The sequence below is a fragment of the Leopardus geoffroyi genome, chromosome C3 (assembly GCF_018350155.1).
Source record: "Leopardus geoffroyi isolate Oge1 chromosome C3, O.geoffroyi_Oge1_pat1.0, whole genome shotgun sequence".
Taxonomy (NCBI): domain Eukaryota; kingdom Metazoa; phylum Chordata; class Mammalia; order Carnivora; family Felidae; genus Leopardus; species Leopardus geoffroyi.
Genome location: NC_059338.1, coordinates 980,921 through 996,462, shown reverse-complemented (window position 1 = coordinate 996,462; position 15,542 = coordinate 980,921). Strand labels below are relative to the sequence as shown.

At 58.8% G+C, this 15,542-nt stretch overlaps 1 protein-coding gene across 1 annotated transcript in view; it reads left to right on the top strand.

Annotated features, from left to right (window-relative positions):
• Window positions 1–15,542, top strand: part of KCNN3 (potassium calcium-activated channel subfamily N member 3) — a 127,294-nt gene that overhangs the window by 60,059 nt on the left and 51,693 nt on the right. The window contains 1 exon segment of the mRNA XM_045456041.1: window positions 9,073–9,491. Coding sequence (XP_045311997.1) covers window positions 9,073–9,491 — 419 coding nt within the window.

The window sequence follows — 15,542 nt, the reverse complement described above, 5'->3', positions numbered from 1 at the left end:
TCCTTTTTTTTTTTTTTTTTTTTTTTTTAAATTTTTTTTCAACGTTTATTTATTTTTGGGACAGAGAGAGACAGAGCATGAACGGGGGAAGGGCAGAGAGAGAGGGAGACACAGAATCGGAAACAGGCTCCAGGCTCTGAGCCATCAGCCCAGAGCCCGACGCGGGGCTCGAACTCACGGACCGCGAGATCGTGACCTGGCTGAAGTCGGACGCCTAACCGACTGCGCCACCCAGGCGCCCCACAAGCGTTCCTTTTTAAACCACTGTGGTAAACGCGCAACACAGAATTTCCCGTCCTAATGCACATTTCAGGGCTGTTAGATACGTTTTCACGTGTTGTACAACTGGCACCGCCGTCCGTCTCCAGAACCTTCTTCCTGCAAAACTGAAACTCCGTCCCCCTCCTCCCACCCCCGGGACCGCCACCTACTTTCCGTCTGTACGAACTGCATGACTCTAGGGGCCTCACGTAAGTGGCATGGTGGGGTTTGTCTTTCTGTGGCAGGCGTGTCTTGCTTAGCACGGTGTCCTCGGGCCCACGCGTGCTGTGGCACGGGTCAGAGTCGGCGCCCTCCTCATACAGCTGAGTGATCTTCTGCTATACGCAGCCCGTTTTCCTCGTCCGCTTGTCTGCTGACGCAGGCCCTGGGGCCACCCCTTCCATCTTTGGCCGCTGGGAGTAAACTACAGTGAACATGGGGCGCAAATACCTCTCCGAGATCTTGCTTTCGAGAGCGAGGGTTCTCGACCCGGTGCCCGCGAACCCCGGAAAGGATCCGCAAACGGTGGAGTGTCAGCCCATCTCGTGGGTTCGGCGGATCGAGAGCCCTCGTCAGGTTCCCGGGGGCAACAAAAACAGTACCTGCTTGGAGCCCCCGGGGGCCTGTGCGCCCCGAGCCCCCCAGTGGCAGACGCAGGCCCCGCTGTGTTGTGGCTGCGGCCTTTGCCGTCTGGGTGACCCCTGCCGGCTCACTGACTTCTCAGAGACTTGGCCTTCTGATCTCTAGAATAGGGTTACCGGCAACATCCTCCCAGAATTGTTTAGGAAATTAGGCTGGTGTAGCACAGTGGCTGAAAGCATGGTGTGGCAGGCTGAATACGGCCCCCCAGAATATCGGGGGCCTGGTCCCTGGGGTCGGCGAATATCACCTTGTGTGGCAGAAGGACTTTGCAGATGGGGCCAAACTCGGGATCTCGAGGCAGGGAGATAAATGCCGCATTTTCCGGGGGGACCCTGAACGTAATCATACGTGTCCTCATAAAAGGAGGAGAACCAGTGACGGGAGAGGAAGCGAGGGGTGGGGGACATCCCCGGGGGTGCGGAGCCCAGCAGAAGCCGGCCCTGCCCACGGCCGTGGCTTCCGTCCAGCGAGGCCGATTTCAGGCTTCCGGCCTCCAGAACCAGGAGAGAAGAACGTGTTTTAAGTCATGAACTTTGTGCTAATTTGTTACGGCACCAGGTGGAAAGCTAATCCACGTGGACCCTGGAGCCAGACGGCCTAGAAGCCCCACCACTTTCCGGCTGTGTGACCTTGGGCGTGTCGCTGACTCAGGCCTCCGTTTCCTCATCTTTAATTCGATAATAATGGGGCCCGTCCCACGGGGTTGTCCCGGGGGTTGGAGAAGCTGGTGTCCGTGGAGTGGTCAGAGCGGTGCCTGCAGCTGAGTGAGTGCCCGGTGCCGCTTTGAGTAGAATTCCTCAGAGCCCGTGGACGTGCCTGGCTGACGGGAAGGCGGACGGAGGCCCCGGCGAGCTCGCGGTCGTGCTGTCCCGGGCCACGCGAGTGTGGGTGTCTGGGGGCGCCCCTCAGCACCTGCACCCCGCCATTCCAAGTCAATCTTGAGCACCACTCCCCCCAAACCAGAGTCATGGTCACATAGGTGGGAAACCACCGTTCAAAGCTGAGCAGGTTTCTTTAGAGAGTCTCAGAAACTTTCGTATGCAAACAAGCACAGTGAATATCCAGGAGACCTTCCCAAACATTGGCCCCTGGACCCCTTCTCACGGCTGTTGCCTGCAGAAACCCCTTGAGAGCAAGTCTGGAGGCCTGGGGCTGCCATAGAAGGTGGGCGGAGGTAGGACAGACCAGCTGAGACAATGGAGTGGCAGGGTCCTGTTGGCCTAACCTGGGGACAATCCAGAAAACACAGCCGCTGCTGCCATCGATACATGCCCCCGACAGGACTGCGGACAGACCCCTAGCTTTCGGGCCCGGGGTGGCCTCGGCATGGGCACCAGCCCCGGCCCTGAGCCCCTCGAACGCCCCTCGCCGCCCTCCCCAACTCATGCCCCGGGCCCGAGGACTCTCGTGGATGCCTCAGCCCCCTCCCCTACCGCTACCCTAAACAGCTCTGAGTTTATCTCCTCCCCATATGGGACTTATATGAAAAATCTCGTTGGAAGGAACGGCTCCATGTCTGGGAGAAAATGGAAACTCACAAAGGGACCCACCCGTCCGTGTCACAGACGAGGGATCCGAGGACCAGAGAGGGAAGAGGACGTGTGTGGATGGTCAGTGACTAAATGCTCATCCCCAGTGGTGTCGTGTCGGGGATGAAGATGTTCTCGTTGTGTGAGTGAAGATTGCTTGTGCCCTCAAATGCTGGGACTGGCTTTCATTCTCTGAGAACTGGGGACAGGAAGGATTCGTGGTCACCGCCGGTCTCGGACCGTCCCAAGCAAACTTCAGGCTCGGGAGTCCCCGTGGGCTCTCATGCACCTGGCAGGAGACCAGGGGTAGACTCTGCCCCGTGGAGCGGCACCAGGGGCGACCCTGGCCCGGCAGGGCTGGAGAGCCACCGTGGGACTTCACGGGTGGCCTGGCATCCCTTGACTCAGTAGGTCGCGACGGCGTCAGATGGGGAGGATTCCCTCTTCGACACAGAGCCGGCTAGCACGTCCCCCCCCCAGCCACTGAGTCTTGGTGGCAGTGGGGGCAGACTTTTCTGGCCGTCCCCGAACGAGCTGGCCTCTCTCAGAGGTACATTTGGTACGCCTTTGCTCCCCTCGTCCCTTTCTTCGGCAGGTCCGCGGCACGTTTACTGACGGGAGGTTTATGTTAACCATCCCTGCAAACCCGGACATGCATTTCACCCCTGGCAATCAGTTCTTGTCCTTGGGGAAACCTAATTAGGTATTACAGGACTTGTGATGTTGTTTCCATGGAAACCCCCATAGTACTGGTATACGTGCATAATATATGCTCTAGGATTAAAATATATATATATACTTACATAATATATTATTATTACTAGATTTTAAGAAAATTTTTAGTTTCTTTCTTTTGCTTTTATTCTGCATATATTTTTTTAAATGGTGAAAATCTCCATGGAGTTTTTCTTCTAGAGAGAGAACAACAGAGAACACAAGACTTTTGTGCTTTCTCTCCTTTAATTAAAAAAAATTCAGGGGCGCCTGGGTGGCTCAGTCAGTTAAACATCCGACTTCAGCTCAGGTCACGATCTCGCGGTCTGTGGGTTCGAGCCCCGCGTCGGGCTCTGTGCTGACAGCTGGGAGCCTGGAGCCTGCTTCCGATTCTGTGTCTCCCCCGTCTCTGCCCCTCCCTCGCTCAATCTCTCTCTCTCTCTCTCATAAATAAACATGAAAATATTAAAAAATAAATAAATAAAAATTAAAAAAAATTCATACTTGCGCGAGAATCAAAGTTTGCCAGGTTAGTAAGAAAACGTCTAAGTGGGATCTCCCCCAATAGCTGAGAACATTTTGATGAAAGGTGTTGCTCACATAAAGCAACTGAAAGACCTCAGCCTTTCGGAGTAGAATGAGGGAGCTGGTGAATCCGGTGAATCGCCTCCAAACACAACAGGCTGGTCCCCTGTGTGCCTTGGAGGGAAGGGCAGGGGCTCCCTGGCCTGGCTGGCGGGGTCCTGCTGTGTCGGGGAGACTCCGGAGCCTCTGGGACCCGCTGCTTGTCCAGACCGCCCGTCCGGGCCCCGTGGCCAGAAGCACCTGTGGGTTCGGGCGCCGCAGGGACTGGGGTCCTGGGGTGACGGACGGCCCTGCAGAGTCGGGCTGCCGGAGCCAGTGAGCGGCCTGGCGACTCTGGGAGCGGCTCTCAGAGGGAAACGTGGGGATGGTCTCGCTGAGGCAGGGCTGCGTCCGGGAGGATCCCGCCGGCTTCGCAGACACGGCTGTCTGTGCTGCTCCGAGAGCCACAGCTAAAACGCGAGTGTTTCTGGAGAATCATAAACAATGGAGATTGGGTGTTTTCTTTTTTTTATGAAAAGAAATTTGTTTTAATGTTTATTTTTTGAGAGAGAGAGAGCGAGCGAGCGCGGGGGAGGGGCAGAGCAGGAGACACAGAATCCAAAACAGGCTCCAGGCTCCCCGCTGTCAGCACAGAGCTCGACAAGGGGCTCGAACTCACGAACTGTGAGATCATGACCCGAGCCGAAGTCAGATGCTTAACCGACTGAGCCCCCCAGGCACCCCCATAAACAACATCGATTGGGTGTTTTCTACGTCTAACTGGCCGTTCGGTGCAAGAATGCTCACACTGACCTCTTTGCTCGTTGCCCGCTAATCGGCTTACCCCCCAGATTTGCCGGCAAGAGTCACTGTCCCCGAGCTGCCCGCACTTTTTGTCCCCTGCACACCCGGTAAGTTCCGATTTGCCCTTGTTCTTTGACTCAGGCTCACACGTGGGAGGCACGTAGCAGGCGGAGTCCTGCACCACGTACACAGCAGCTTCCTGAAGGTTCTGAGTTCCTGTCGGATACGCGGCCTGCCGCGTCCGCGGGATGGGGTAGAGGTGCGGGAAGCGGGCGTGCCCTGGTCAGGGTCCCCTCCCCGGAGAGGCGCCCAGATGCTTGACAGGCCCCGCCGGCAGGCATGCAGGGCAGGAGGGGCGCGGCGGTGCCTTCTGGGCCGTGGCAGGAGGAGGCAAGTGTCGGGCCGGCGGGCGGGCGAGCTGCGGGACCCTTCCGTCCAGCCGGCCGAGTGAGGCACGGTTCAGCAGTCTGGACGGGCTTCCCTGCAGGCGGTGCCCCGCTGCGCCCCTTCTCCCTCGGCTGCTGCGTCTAATGTCCCGAGGCCACAGCAAGGCTGCGGCCCAGCTGGGATTCCCTCCGGGCTGGGAAACAGCCACCTCCCTCTGGGAGGAGAGGCAGAGCCCTGTGTGAGGATGCAGGCGGGGCGGGGGGTGGGGGGGAGCGGGGTTGGTGGTACGAGGGGGACGGGAGGAATGTGGCCATCCCGGGTTTGCCCGACACAGGCCTTCCAGGCTCTGCCAGGCCTGCCTCGCTCCAGAAGCTTCCGCAGATGCTCCCCATCCTGCCTCTCTGTGCTGGGGCTGTCTGAGGTCACAAGCCGGTTCCTGGGCGTATGTCGGACCCATATTCAGGTGCCCGCTGTGTCCTCGCCTGCCTGGCTCTTTTGTGTTGAGGAATGATTGACAAAATCACACACGTTTCACATCTACGTTGTGAAATGGTTGCCACCGGCCGGGTCGTAACCGCACCGCCGCCCGGCGTCACCTTCTGCGTGTGGGAAAGCGTTTGCCGTCGCTCTCTGAGCATGTGCCTGCTGTGCCCGAGGTCACACGCGCACTGGTCTGTCTTCACCGTGCCGTGAAGGTCCCGTGCATTCGGTAGAAATCATACTGGGAATTTTGAGTGTGGGCCGTTTCTTGGGCCGGGGGTATGTGAGACAGCCCCCCTCGTGATGCGTGGCCAGAGGCCGTGGCGCTCAGCCACGAGGCCACGAGGGTCAGCAGACGACGCACTGGCAACCGCCTCTCCCCACGCGGCCGCTCTGTCTGTCACTCGCAGTACGGCGTCCAAAACATTACAGGACAGCGTCCGCATCTCGTTAGCAAACGGGCTTCACGGGAGATGGTTCGGGCCCGCCGGAGGCTCCGCGAGTGCCCCGCGCTCGGCCGCGGTCACCAGCTCAGGGGCCCCGCTGCACATCTGTGGTCGGCTCTCACTAACTGCTCCGTGTTGTCGGGGTTGTACTGAAGGTGTCGGGGTGGCAGGAACGGCTGCGTGTCCTCCGGGCTCTAGATCCGCTGCTCGGGTGGCAGAGGGTCACGTGTGGAGCGGACTCGAGTCAGGGCGCTGCTCACTGGTCCCAGGTCACCCTTACCTCGGGGACAGGAGCTCTCAGCATCTGGGACAACGTGGCCGGTGTTTGGGGCGACCGTAGGAGGGCGCTCACGGTCAGCCTGGACGGGCCTCCGAGGCCTCTGCCCCACGGCTGCCCAGAGCAGACCTCGAGGGCCTCCACGTCCGCATCCTCGGGGCACAGAGGCTGCCCTGGAACCAGGGTGCGTGGCTGGGGTTCAGGGGAGGAGGGTCCTCACCCCTCTGGTCCATGCTGCTTGAGATCCTGGTTCCAGATTGGCTCCAGAACTTTCTGGGCTTGAAGTTCACCTGGGACACTTTGTTCCAGATTGGACCACCCCTGGACATGGGCAGGTGTCCTTCCCATGGCGTCGGATGAATCGTTAGGTATTTCATTGGTCTCAGGCTTAGGAGTGAGTTTCTCATGGGGACTTCTGCTCCGGGTGGTCAGCGAGGGACATTGGCAGTCTGCCCGCTTTTCCATTCGACATGGTCTGTCCCCCCACCCCCCCACACACACCCTTCAGTCACCGACGTCCCAGTGACCACCCACCCAGGTGCTGGAGACACGGTCCCCTCCCTGCACACCCTTCGTCCCAGTGACCGTCTACCCAGGCTCTGGAGGAGAGAGAGGTGGGAGGGCCAAGCCAGACGGGGGACCATCTGACCTGCTCCTCAGCCCTCAGAGGAGGAGACCCAGCCCGAGGGGAGAGCTCAGCCACGCCGGCCCCCACAGAAAGCAGTCATCAAACACCTGGTCTATGTGAGGAGCTGCACTGGGCACAGAGGCGTCACAGGGAACACAGAGGACACAGCCCCTGTCCCTCTGGAGTTCCCGCTGTGATCGCCGGACCCCCGGCCCGCTGACACTTCGGTCGGCTGGGGAGCTCGAAGAAAACACCCAATCCCGGGGCCTGACACTCAGAGCTCCAGATCTGCTTGGTCTGGATGGCCCCGGGCAGGGGTGTCCTTAGCAAACCGTCCAAGCAGTTCTAGCATCCCAGGGGGAGAGACGCACAAGGACCGAGTAAACATGACGGGTACATACTGAGATCTGCAATTTGTTATTTTATTTAAGTGTATGTATTTATTTTGAGAGAGAGCATGCGAGCAGGGGAAGGGCAGAGAGGGAGAGAGGGTCCCAAGCAGGCTCCATGCTGTCAGCACAGCGTTCGACGTGGGGCTCGATCCCACACACCGTGACATCATGACCTCAGCCGAGATCAGGAGTCAGATGCTTAACTGACTGAGCCCCCCCCACGCGCCCCAAGATCTGCAGTTTGTAAGGGCCGCGGAGGAAGTTGAGGGAGAACGTGGCAGGGTGGGGTCCTTCCTAAGTCTGGGAGCAGCGAGGCCGTCCTGGGGCTCCAGGGGTCAGATGGCAGTGGGCGTAAGGGTGTCCTCATGGGGGACAGCAGTGGGATCTCCTGGGACACACTGGCCACCCTGCAGCCTGTGGGTCCCTGCACTGGAGCCCCATCTGGCAGAGGCTCTCAGGCTGCAGCTGGAAATGGCCGTCCGTCCATCCGTCCATCGCTCCCCGCGCCGTGTGTGAGTGTCCCTCCCACCCGCCCCCCACGCCCGGGCCGGCCGCCTGGATGCCTCACGTATGCGGAGTACTTGCTGATGCCTACGTCCTCGTATCATCTGTCTTACTGGATCCCGACGCTGACCCCCCGAGGCGGGCAGGGTCAACACTAACAGTCCCGGGACAGAGGTGGAGACAGGCTCAGAGAAGCGGTCTGACCTGCCTGAGGTCACACAGCTAATAACTGGGTGCAGACACCCCAGTGCCACTCACTGGCCTCGACCCCCACTGCCCCCCCCCCCGGGAAACTGACACCAGCAGGCCCTTGAGGGGCACGTGGTACCCCCCGGGGGGGGGCCGGCACCTTCCTGTCAAGCCGGGCAGAGCCAGCGGCTGGCGTCCCGTCTCCCTCCCCACCGGGGAGTCGGAGGTCTGCCACTCACTGCCTCAGCTCCTGCCCACGGTGAACCCAGTTTCTATAGTAACCCGACGCTGGTTGTCACAGGGTGGATGGTTTTCGTTGTGTGGGAAGAGTCCGGCCAGCAGTCACACGGCCATGGCGTGGCCTGTCGGTGGCACTTAGGAGCAGAGGGCACCCACGGAGCAGCCACTAGGGCCTTTCTGTGTCTGCGGACGGTGGAAACCTGCGTCTGGGAGCCCCCTGCTCGGCTGCCCTGGGGGAGGCGGGAGGGGAGTCCTGGCTGGCGGCTGGGCTCAGCGCCCTCTCCCAGTGCTCCTTGCGGAGGCTGCGTTCCGTCTGAGCTGTTTTGTTTACCCTCGCATCCTCAGGCGGGATGGTCCTTGAGAACGGGGCCAGGGCCGTCCCCACATGTGAACCCCAGCGCCAGCCAGGCCCGGCCACACGGCAGCAGGAATCTCCGCTTCAAGCCGGGGGAGGGCCCCAAGGTCCGCAGCCATCACTGGGCGCAACCCTCATTTTACAGAAAGGCGGGACCCCGTCCGTCTGTGGTGCCGAGAGTCCTAACCGCTAACGCTTCCTGGGTGCCGGCTCGGGGCCAAGCCTGTCGCGTAGGCTAATCCGTCACAGCCTCCCAGTGGTGGCTGCATAGCAGGTGCTGTCTGGTCCCCGGGTGAGGAAACTGAGGCACAGCGAGGCTCACTAACGTCCCCAGGATCCCAGTGCTGGTTAGTGTTGGGCTCAGGGTCCGGACCCAGCCAGTTTGGCTCTAGGGCCCCACGCAAACACTCTGCTGCGTCGTGGGGACAAGGTGCTGGCTGCCCTTGGCATCCCTCCTCTGCCGGGGACGGGCGTCTACACCAGCCTTGGGAGTTCGCTCGCGTAGGAAACACCTTTTCCTCTCCGCGTCCCCTCGAGGGCCTGGCGGGGGGCCCAGCGTCCTGTTGTGAATATAAATGAGGGGCTCTTCTTCCCGCCCTTCCCCGGAGGCCCCAGGCGAGCCCTGGCCCCTCTAACGCGCTCTCTGCCCCCCCCCCCCAGCTCTTCGTGATTGACAACGGCGCGGACGACTGGCGGATAGCCATGACCTGCGAGCGCGTCCTGCGCATCAGCCTGGAGATGCTGGTGTGCGCCATCCACCCCGTCCCCGGCGAGTACAAGTTCTTCTGGACGGCGCGCCTGGCCTTCTCCTACACGCCGTCGCGGGCGGAGGCCGACGTGGACATCATCCTGTCCATCCCCATGTTCCTGCGCCTGTACCTGATTGCCCGCGTCATGCTGCTGCACAGCAAGCTGTTCACGGACGCCTCGTCCCGCAGCATCGGGGCGCTCAACAAAATCAACTTCAATACCCGCTTCGTCATGAAGACCCTCATGACCATCTGCCCCGGCACCGTGCTGCTGGTGTTCAGCATCTCGCTGTGGATCATCGCCGCCTGGACCGTGCGTGTCTGCGAAAGGTACACGCGTGCGCTCCGCGGCGGCTGGGGCGGCAGCGAGGCCGGGGGACCAGGGTGGGGGTGGGGGGGGCGGGCGGGGCCGGACCACAGGCCGGGTAAGCTAGGTGCCGCGGGCGTTGTCCTCGGTGTCCCCCTGTAAACCCGCGTGGAATCTGGTATGCGCATTCCTCGCCCGTCCTCGCGGCTGACACCTTGCAGTTATGTGTTGTCTCTTCCTCTTGGATGTTGACGATGCCTCACCGGCATTTTCAAGGCTTTGGGAAGTCCCGCCATAAGGAAACTGGTTTCGTTTTGTTGAGTCCAGACTTTCTCAAAGGTATTCACCCAGAAACCCTTTTCACTGTGCACTGTGGGAGCCTCGCTACGCGGCGAGCGGTCCGCAGACCGGCAGCCTCGCGTCACCGGGAACCTGTTAGACGTGGAGGCTCAGGCCTCACCCAGAGCCACTAGACAGGATTTGCATGTCAACAAGCTCGCCTGGTGGGGGGACGCGCGTCCTGCGGGGAGGGCTTGGGTCCGGCCCTAAAGTCCTGATCGTACTCCTGGCTGTACATTGTGCGGGTCACGGTACTTCTCTGGGCCTCAGGTCTGTCGCCGGCAAGCGGGGGTCATAGCACCTACTTTCCAGGCCTTGTCGTCGGTGCTGAGTGGGGCCCATGCGCTGCCTTGCCGCGAGAGTGGAAATCATTCGTTGTAACGGGGATCTTTCGGTAACTCCTGGGAATTTCGTGGCCCCTTCATATAATTAGAAGCAAGCAGTTCCTACCATACGTGGACCCATGCTTCCCTGTTTTCTTTCCCACTTGATCGGAGCCGAGCCTTCCAACACCTGTAATTGAGTTCGCCAAGCCCTTTAAGGTGTCTGAAGCCTCCCACACCCTTGCATCAGCCCTGCGTGCGTGTGATGCTCACTGTGGTTTTTAGATGAGCAAATGGGCTGAACCGGGAACAAAACGTCTGCAAGTGAGTTTCATTGCAAATTGAACCTGCCACGGGTCCATGACTGTTTTTGACTCAAAAATAAGCACGTAGTTTGCAAAGTACTCTGTTGCCTTTTATTTGGCATTGAATGGCCCACTGAGGCTTCTGAGCCCGGGCCGGGCTCCCCTGGCTTCCTGCCCGCAGACGTGCTGAGGTCCCAGCAAAGGCACGGAGTTACAGTGAGCGAGTCCCGAGTCCTCCTAAAGGGCCCCCCCCCCCCTTGTGAAAAGGCCCTTTGCCCAGACGGCTTCCTCTCGATGGCACCTGAGGCACAGCCCAGCCTTGGCAGCTGCTCCTGGCTCCGAGCTCTGCCGCCAGCTCCCTGTGTGTCGTCTCCGTGGTCTCGGCTTGTTGAGCATCCCCACTTTAGAGCTGAGGATGCTGGGGGAAAGCGCCGGCCTGGGGTGGAGGTGTGGGAGAGCTGGCACGTGTGGGCCCAGAGTGTGAACTCGGCCCACGTATGTCTCCCACCCCAGGAGACTCTCGCCCTCGCAAGGAACCTGTGGCCTGGCCTCTCCCGGGGACCAGGAGACCCGACCCCAGAGGGTCACGGCCATTCAGCTGGAGCTCAGACCCCAGGCCTCTGCTGTCTGCGCTCCTGCCCCTGTACCGTGGTCCTGGCTGGGGTGGGGGTGCAGGGGGGGTGAGGAGGGACTTCTGGGTAAATTCAGGCCGAGTGGAGGTGCCACCCACACGCCCAGTCCTTCCCCCCAGGGGGTTGTCAGGCCTTGCCCCTCCCCCACAGCTGCCCTGGCTGAAGGGAGCTGCCTGGCCCAGGTTAAAGCCCCAGCGCCTTTACCCGGGGCCGTCCGGGCTCCAGGGCTCCCCGAGGGGTCGCTCGAGGCGCCCTTTGACCCCTGGCACCTCACGGCCGCCGTCGGCCTGCGCCCTGCACCCGGGTGCCGATACCCGGAGCAGCCCCGGGAGAGCCCTGCGGGAAGCCTGCCCGGGTCCGGCCTTCGGGACTGTGGCAACACGTACAAACGAGTGCACTTTTTTCCACTCGGGGAAACACTCCTCTTACCGTGACCGAGCAGTTTCTTTCAGGGCCCAGCTTAAGTGACCACGGCCCTTCCCGGTGTCGGGTCATAGATAAGGGGCAGGAGCCAGCCAGTCAGAGCCTGGCCCGAAGCTGGGCTGCCCTGGGGGCTGTGGCATCGGGCCGCCGGCAGGTGACCTCCATCTGGCCCAGCTGACCCGGGGACGCCTCTGTCCCCGCGGACAGCAGGGGGCACACGGCTTGCCCGAGGTCACAGAGCAGCGTGGCGGTCCTAGAGAACCGCGCATGTGCCGATGCCCAGGGCAGGCTCCGCAGCCCGGCGCTGTCGTCGGCCCGGACCCCTGCTCGTCGTGGACACACACTCCCGGGTTGCTCTGGAGACCCCTCTTCGGCAAGCCGCGTTTCAAAAGACGTTTCTCGTGTCTCAGGTTGGCTTTTATGTGACAAGGACGGGTTTGCACATTTGCTCCTTCTGAGGAAGGAGACGGAGGTGGCGCCGGCAGGGCAGCGACAACAGCTTGTTTTCCTTGGACCCGGAGCCGCCTTCCGTCACGGCTGCGGGCCTGACAGCTGTGGCCTGGGCGTTCTCCGGGATTCTCCTGGCCGCCTGCCCGCCTCCCACAGCCCTCCCCCGAGCCTGTCGTGGGAACCTCCTCATTAAGCTCTGTCGCCGCCAGCAGCCCCGCTGGGGGAGAGCCCGGCCTCAGGGGCCGCAGGCTCGGGAAGTGGGCTTTCCTGGCCCCCCCCACCCCCACCCCGCGGGCGTCCCCAGCGCCCTGGGGACGGCAACAAGGACCCTCCAACATTGATGAAGTGCAGAGAGTCTTGTGATCGAGCAGAGGATGACGTGGGCGGGATCCGTAAGGTTTGGCAAACGACCTCCAGCCTCTTGAACGGATTCCCTGTGGACCTTCCCTCCCAGCTCCGAGTTCCGCACACAGCCAGCCTGTCGGCAGGGCTTTGCTGGTGACGGTGTGAACGCTCATCTCTTTCCACACACTTGTGCTTCAGTGAGAAATGGGATTCTGGAGGCCCTGCCCCTGGAACCGGACGGAAACCACCAGTGGCCCGTTCTTCCTCTCGTTCACACAGAGCCAACCTTCCCATGCCTGGGTCTCAGGTCTGGTCTGATCCCTGGGTCTGGTCTGCGCCAGCCAGAAGCCAAGAAGCGAGGACAGCCCCCTCCTCGGCCTCTCCCTCCCACAGACCCCTGCCACTACGGGCAGGGGGCTTCAAGGCTGAGAAAGGAGTGGGGACGCAGTCTAGGGGGCCCCCTGGGTGGGGCTGACACAGCCCCAGGCCGAGCCCTCGTGGGCAGAGCTGAGGAGGGGCTGTGGGTTCTGATGGGCCCCCCGGGGTTTGCGGTGCGGCCGCCAGCGTGGGATGCACACTGAGACCCACGGGGACGATGGGAAAGACTTCTGTCCAGTCATTTTTATTGCAAAACTTCAGCCTTGAAGCACTCGCCGTGCGAGTGGATGGTAACTCTTGTGTGCAATGGACAATAAATACACACACAGTAGAGGGATTCGCGCCCAGAATCTTTGTACCAACGGGAGTCCACGACTTCGAGACCTTGCAAACCACGGGTTGGAGGGTCAGAGGGCTAGTCAGTGAGGACAGGACAGCACCTGCCACTTTGGAAGAAGCCTGCCCTCCAGCCGGAGGAGGGAGAGGCCAGTGTCCCTGGGGGCAGAGAAGAGCCCAAGGCAGGCAGGTGCCGGGTCTGGACAGTCACCCCAAAACCGAGGCAAGTTCACGGCAGAGCATGTGGGGGGGATCCTCCCTGAGGCCCTGGAAACAAACCTGCTGCGTGCAGGTGCAGAGGAACGTTGTTATGAGAGAGACGGAGAGGAGGGAGCAACATTAGAAGGTTCTGGGGCTTCTCTAATGGTGCAAGAGGCTGTGATTTCTGTGCCAGAGAAGAGGGAGCAGATATGAAAGGAAACTGTATTTGGTTCACATAGGCACAGAGTTCCAGAAAACTAAAATTGTCTGAGCAAAAAGAAAATTCACATTGCAGGCACTGAGTTTTTAAAAGATGTGGGATGTGGAAGACAAACTTAAAAGTTCTTCCAGAATGTAGAACAGAACGAAGAGATGAGAGATGGTGAATCGTGGGTCAGAATTAGAGGTTCTAGAATCAAGGCCAAGCCCAAGAAGCAGCATAATTTGGAGAAAAAAGCATCATCAAAGATGTACGCCAAGAAAACTTTTCCAGAACTGGCGGCCTGAGGGGTGGGGTGGGGGACAGGACCAGGCAGATCGCGGGCACCTGGGGGTCCAGTCAGTTCAGCGTCCGACGCTCGGTTTTGGCTCAGGTCATGATCTCACGGTTGGTGAGTGGGAGCCTCGTGTCGGACTCTGTGCTGAGTGTGGAGGCTGCTTGGGATTCTGTCTCTCCCTTGCTCCCTGCCCCTGCTCTCTCACTTTCTCTCCCTTTCCCCAAAAAATATTAAAATTTTTTGAAAAAGAGGAGACAGATGGACACATATAAGAACAGGGAAATGAAGGCATACCTACACGTTTGCAAATAAACTCCTTCTGGAAAACTGCCTGAACCTGAAGGTTCAGCCATCCCGGGACACATGGGCTACACAGAGCACGCTTCTCCTCTGGAGCCCTACATTTCAGACATTAGTGTCATTCCCGCAAGGACACAGGAACAGAAGTCCTGCTTGGACTCCTGTGGGCTCAGAAGTTTCGGGGAATGAATCCCAGTAAAGGTCTTGATGGGGTGATGTGAGAGCAAGAGGGGTGGGCAACACCATGGCTGCAGAACCCAACCCCGATGTCAGGCAAACAGCAGACTCTGGGAAGACGAGGAGAAAAAAACGCGTAATAGGTAGAGGCTGCAAACCCTCAGATTAGAAAGTGGAGAGAAGACAAAGAGGGATGAGTCAGAGCGGACTACCTTCGTCCTCTTAGGTAGAAAAGAATTTTAAAGCCGTATCACTCAATTTTGATAATTAGAGAGATATAGTTTAAATAATTTTTAGACCTAAAGGTAACCACAGGTGGAGTTTGGAAGTGTGACAATGAGGACAGCAGTGGCACCAGCCACGTGTTATGTCACTTAACCACAGCTCTGTGGGGTGTGGGGGCTGCTGTCACTCATCTCTACCGTCCATGTGAGAAAACTGAGGCACAGGGCGGTCCAAACAATGTGTCGTGTCGGCCCCAGGGCTGGGGAGTGGCCGACCTGAGATCCGCAAATCCCGCCCCAGAGCCCCACCTCTCCCCTCTTTGAGAACGCGGCCCCTCCACACCCCTGCAGGAGACACAAACAGCATCAGGAGCAGAAGGACAAAAGAAGTAGGAAGAATTTAAAACCACAGAAAGCGTGAAGCCAGATGAGAAAAAAAACCAAACTCACAGTTTAGAACAGTCAACATAATTGAGTTTCCCTCCGCTGTTCGAAAGCAGTGTCTCCTAGATGGGATTTAAAAGCAAAATTTGATTTCATGCTGTTTACAGAAGAGGTTCCTAAAGCAGAAAGACCTGGAAAAACAAATGAATACCAGAGATTTATTAGGTAAGTACAAACCAAAGGGCAATTGAAGAGAAATCCTCATTTTAAACCAACTAGAATTCAAAGCAAAAAAGCATTAAATGGTCTAGAAGGACCATTTAATATGGATAAACGTAGCATCCACTGGGAACTTTCATGCAAAAATAAATAAGGAGATTGAGACCTGAATCACTGCCTGCTTCAATAACTGATAAATATTGAACTTTGTAGCCTATAAACATAATACATCTTCTTTTTAAGCACCCATGGTACATTGACAAAAATCGACCAACTTCTTGGCCACATGTTTCAAAATATCACAAAAAAATCTTCAGACATATTCTCTAACCATGAGGCTATAAAAATTCAGCTAAAAGGAAACATTTTCGGGGAACTTTTAAAGCAATCCCCTCAGCTACACACCTCGGCCAAAAGAGATTTATTCAAAACCACCATTAAAGGCTCTTTTAAAAATTACGATGATGACTGTGTATCTAAACTCATGGTGTGACCAAAGTTGTATGTGGAGGGAAAACATCCCTAAAGTTTTTTATTAAGG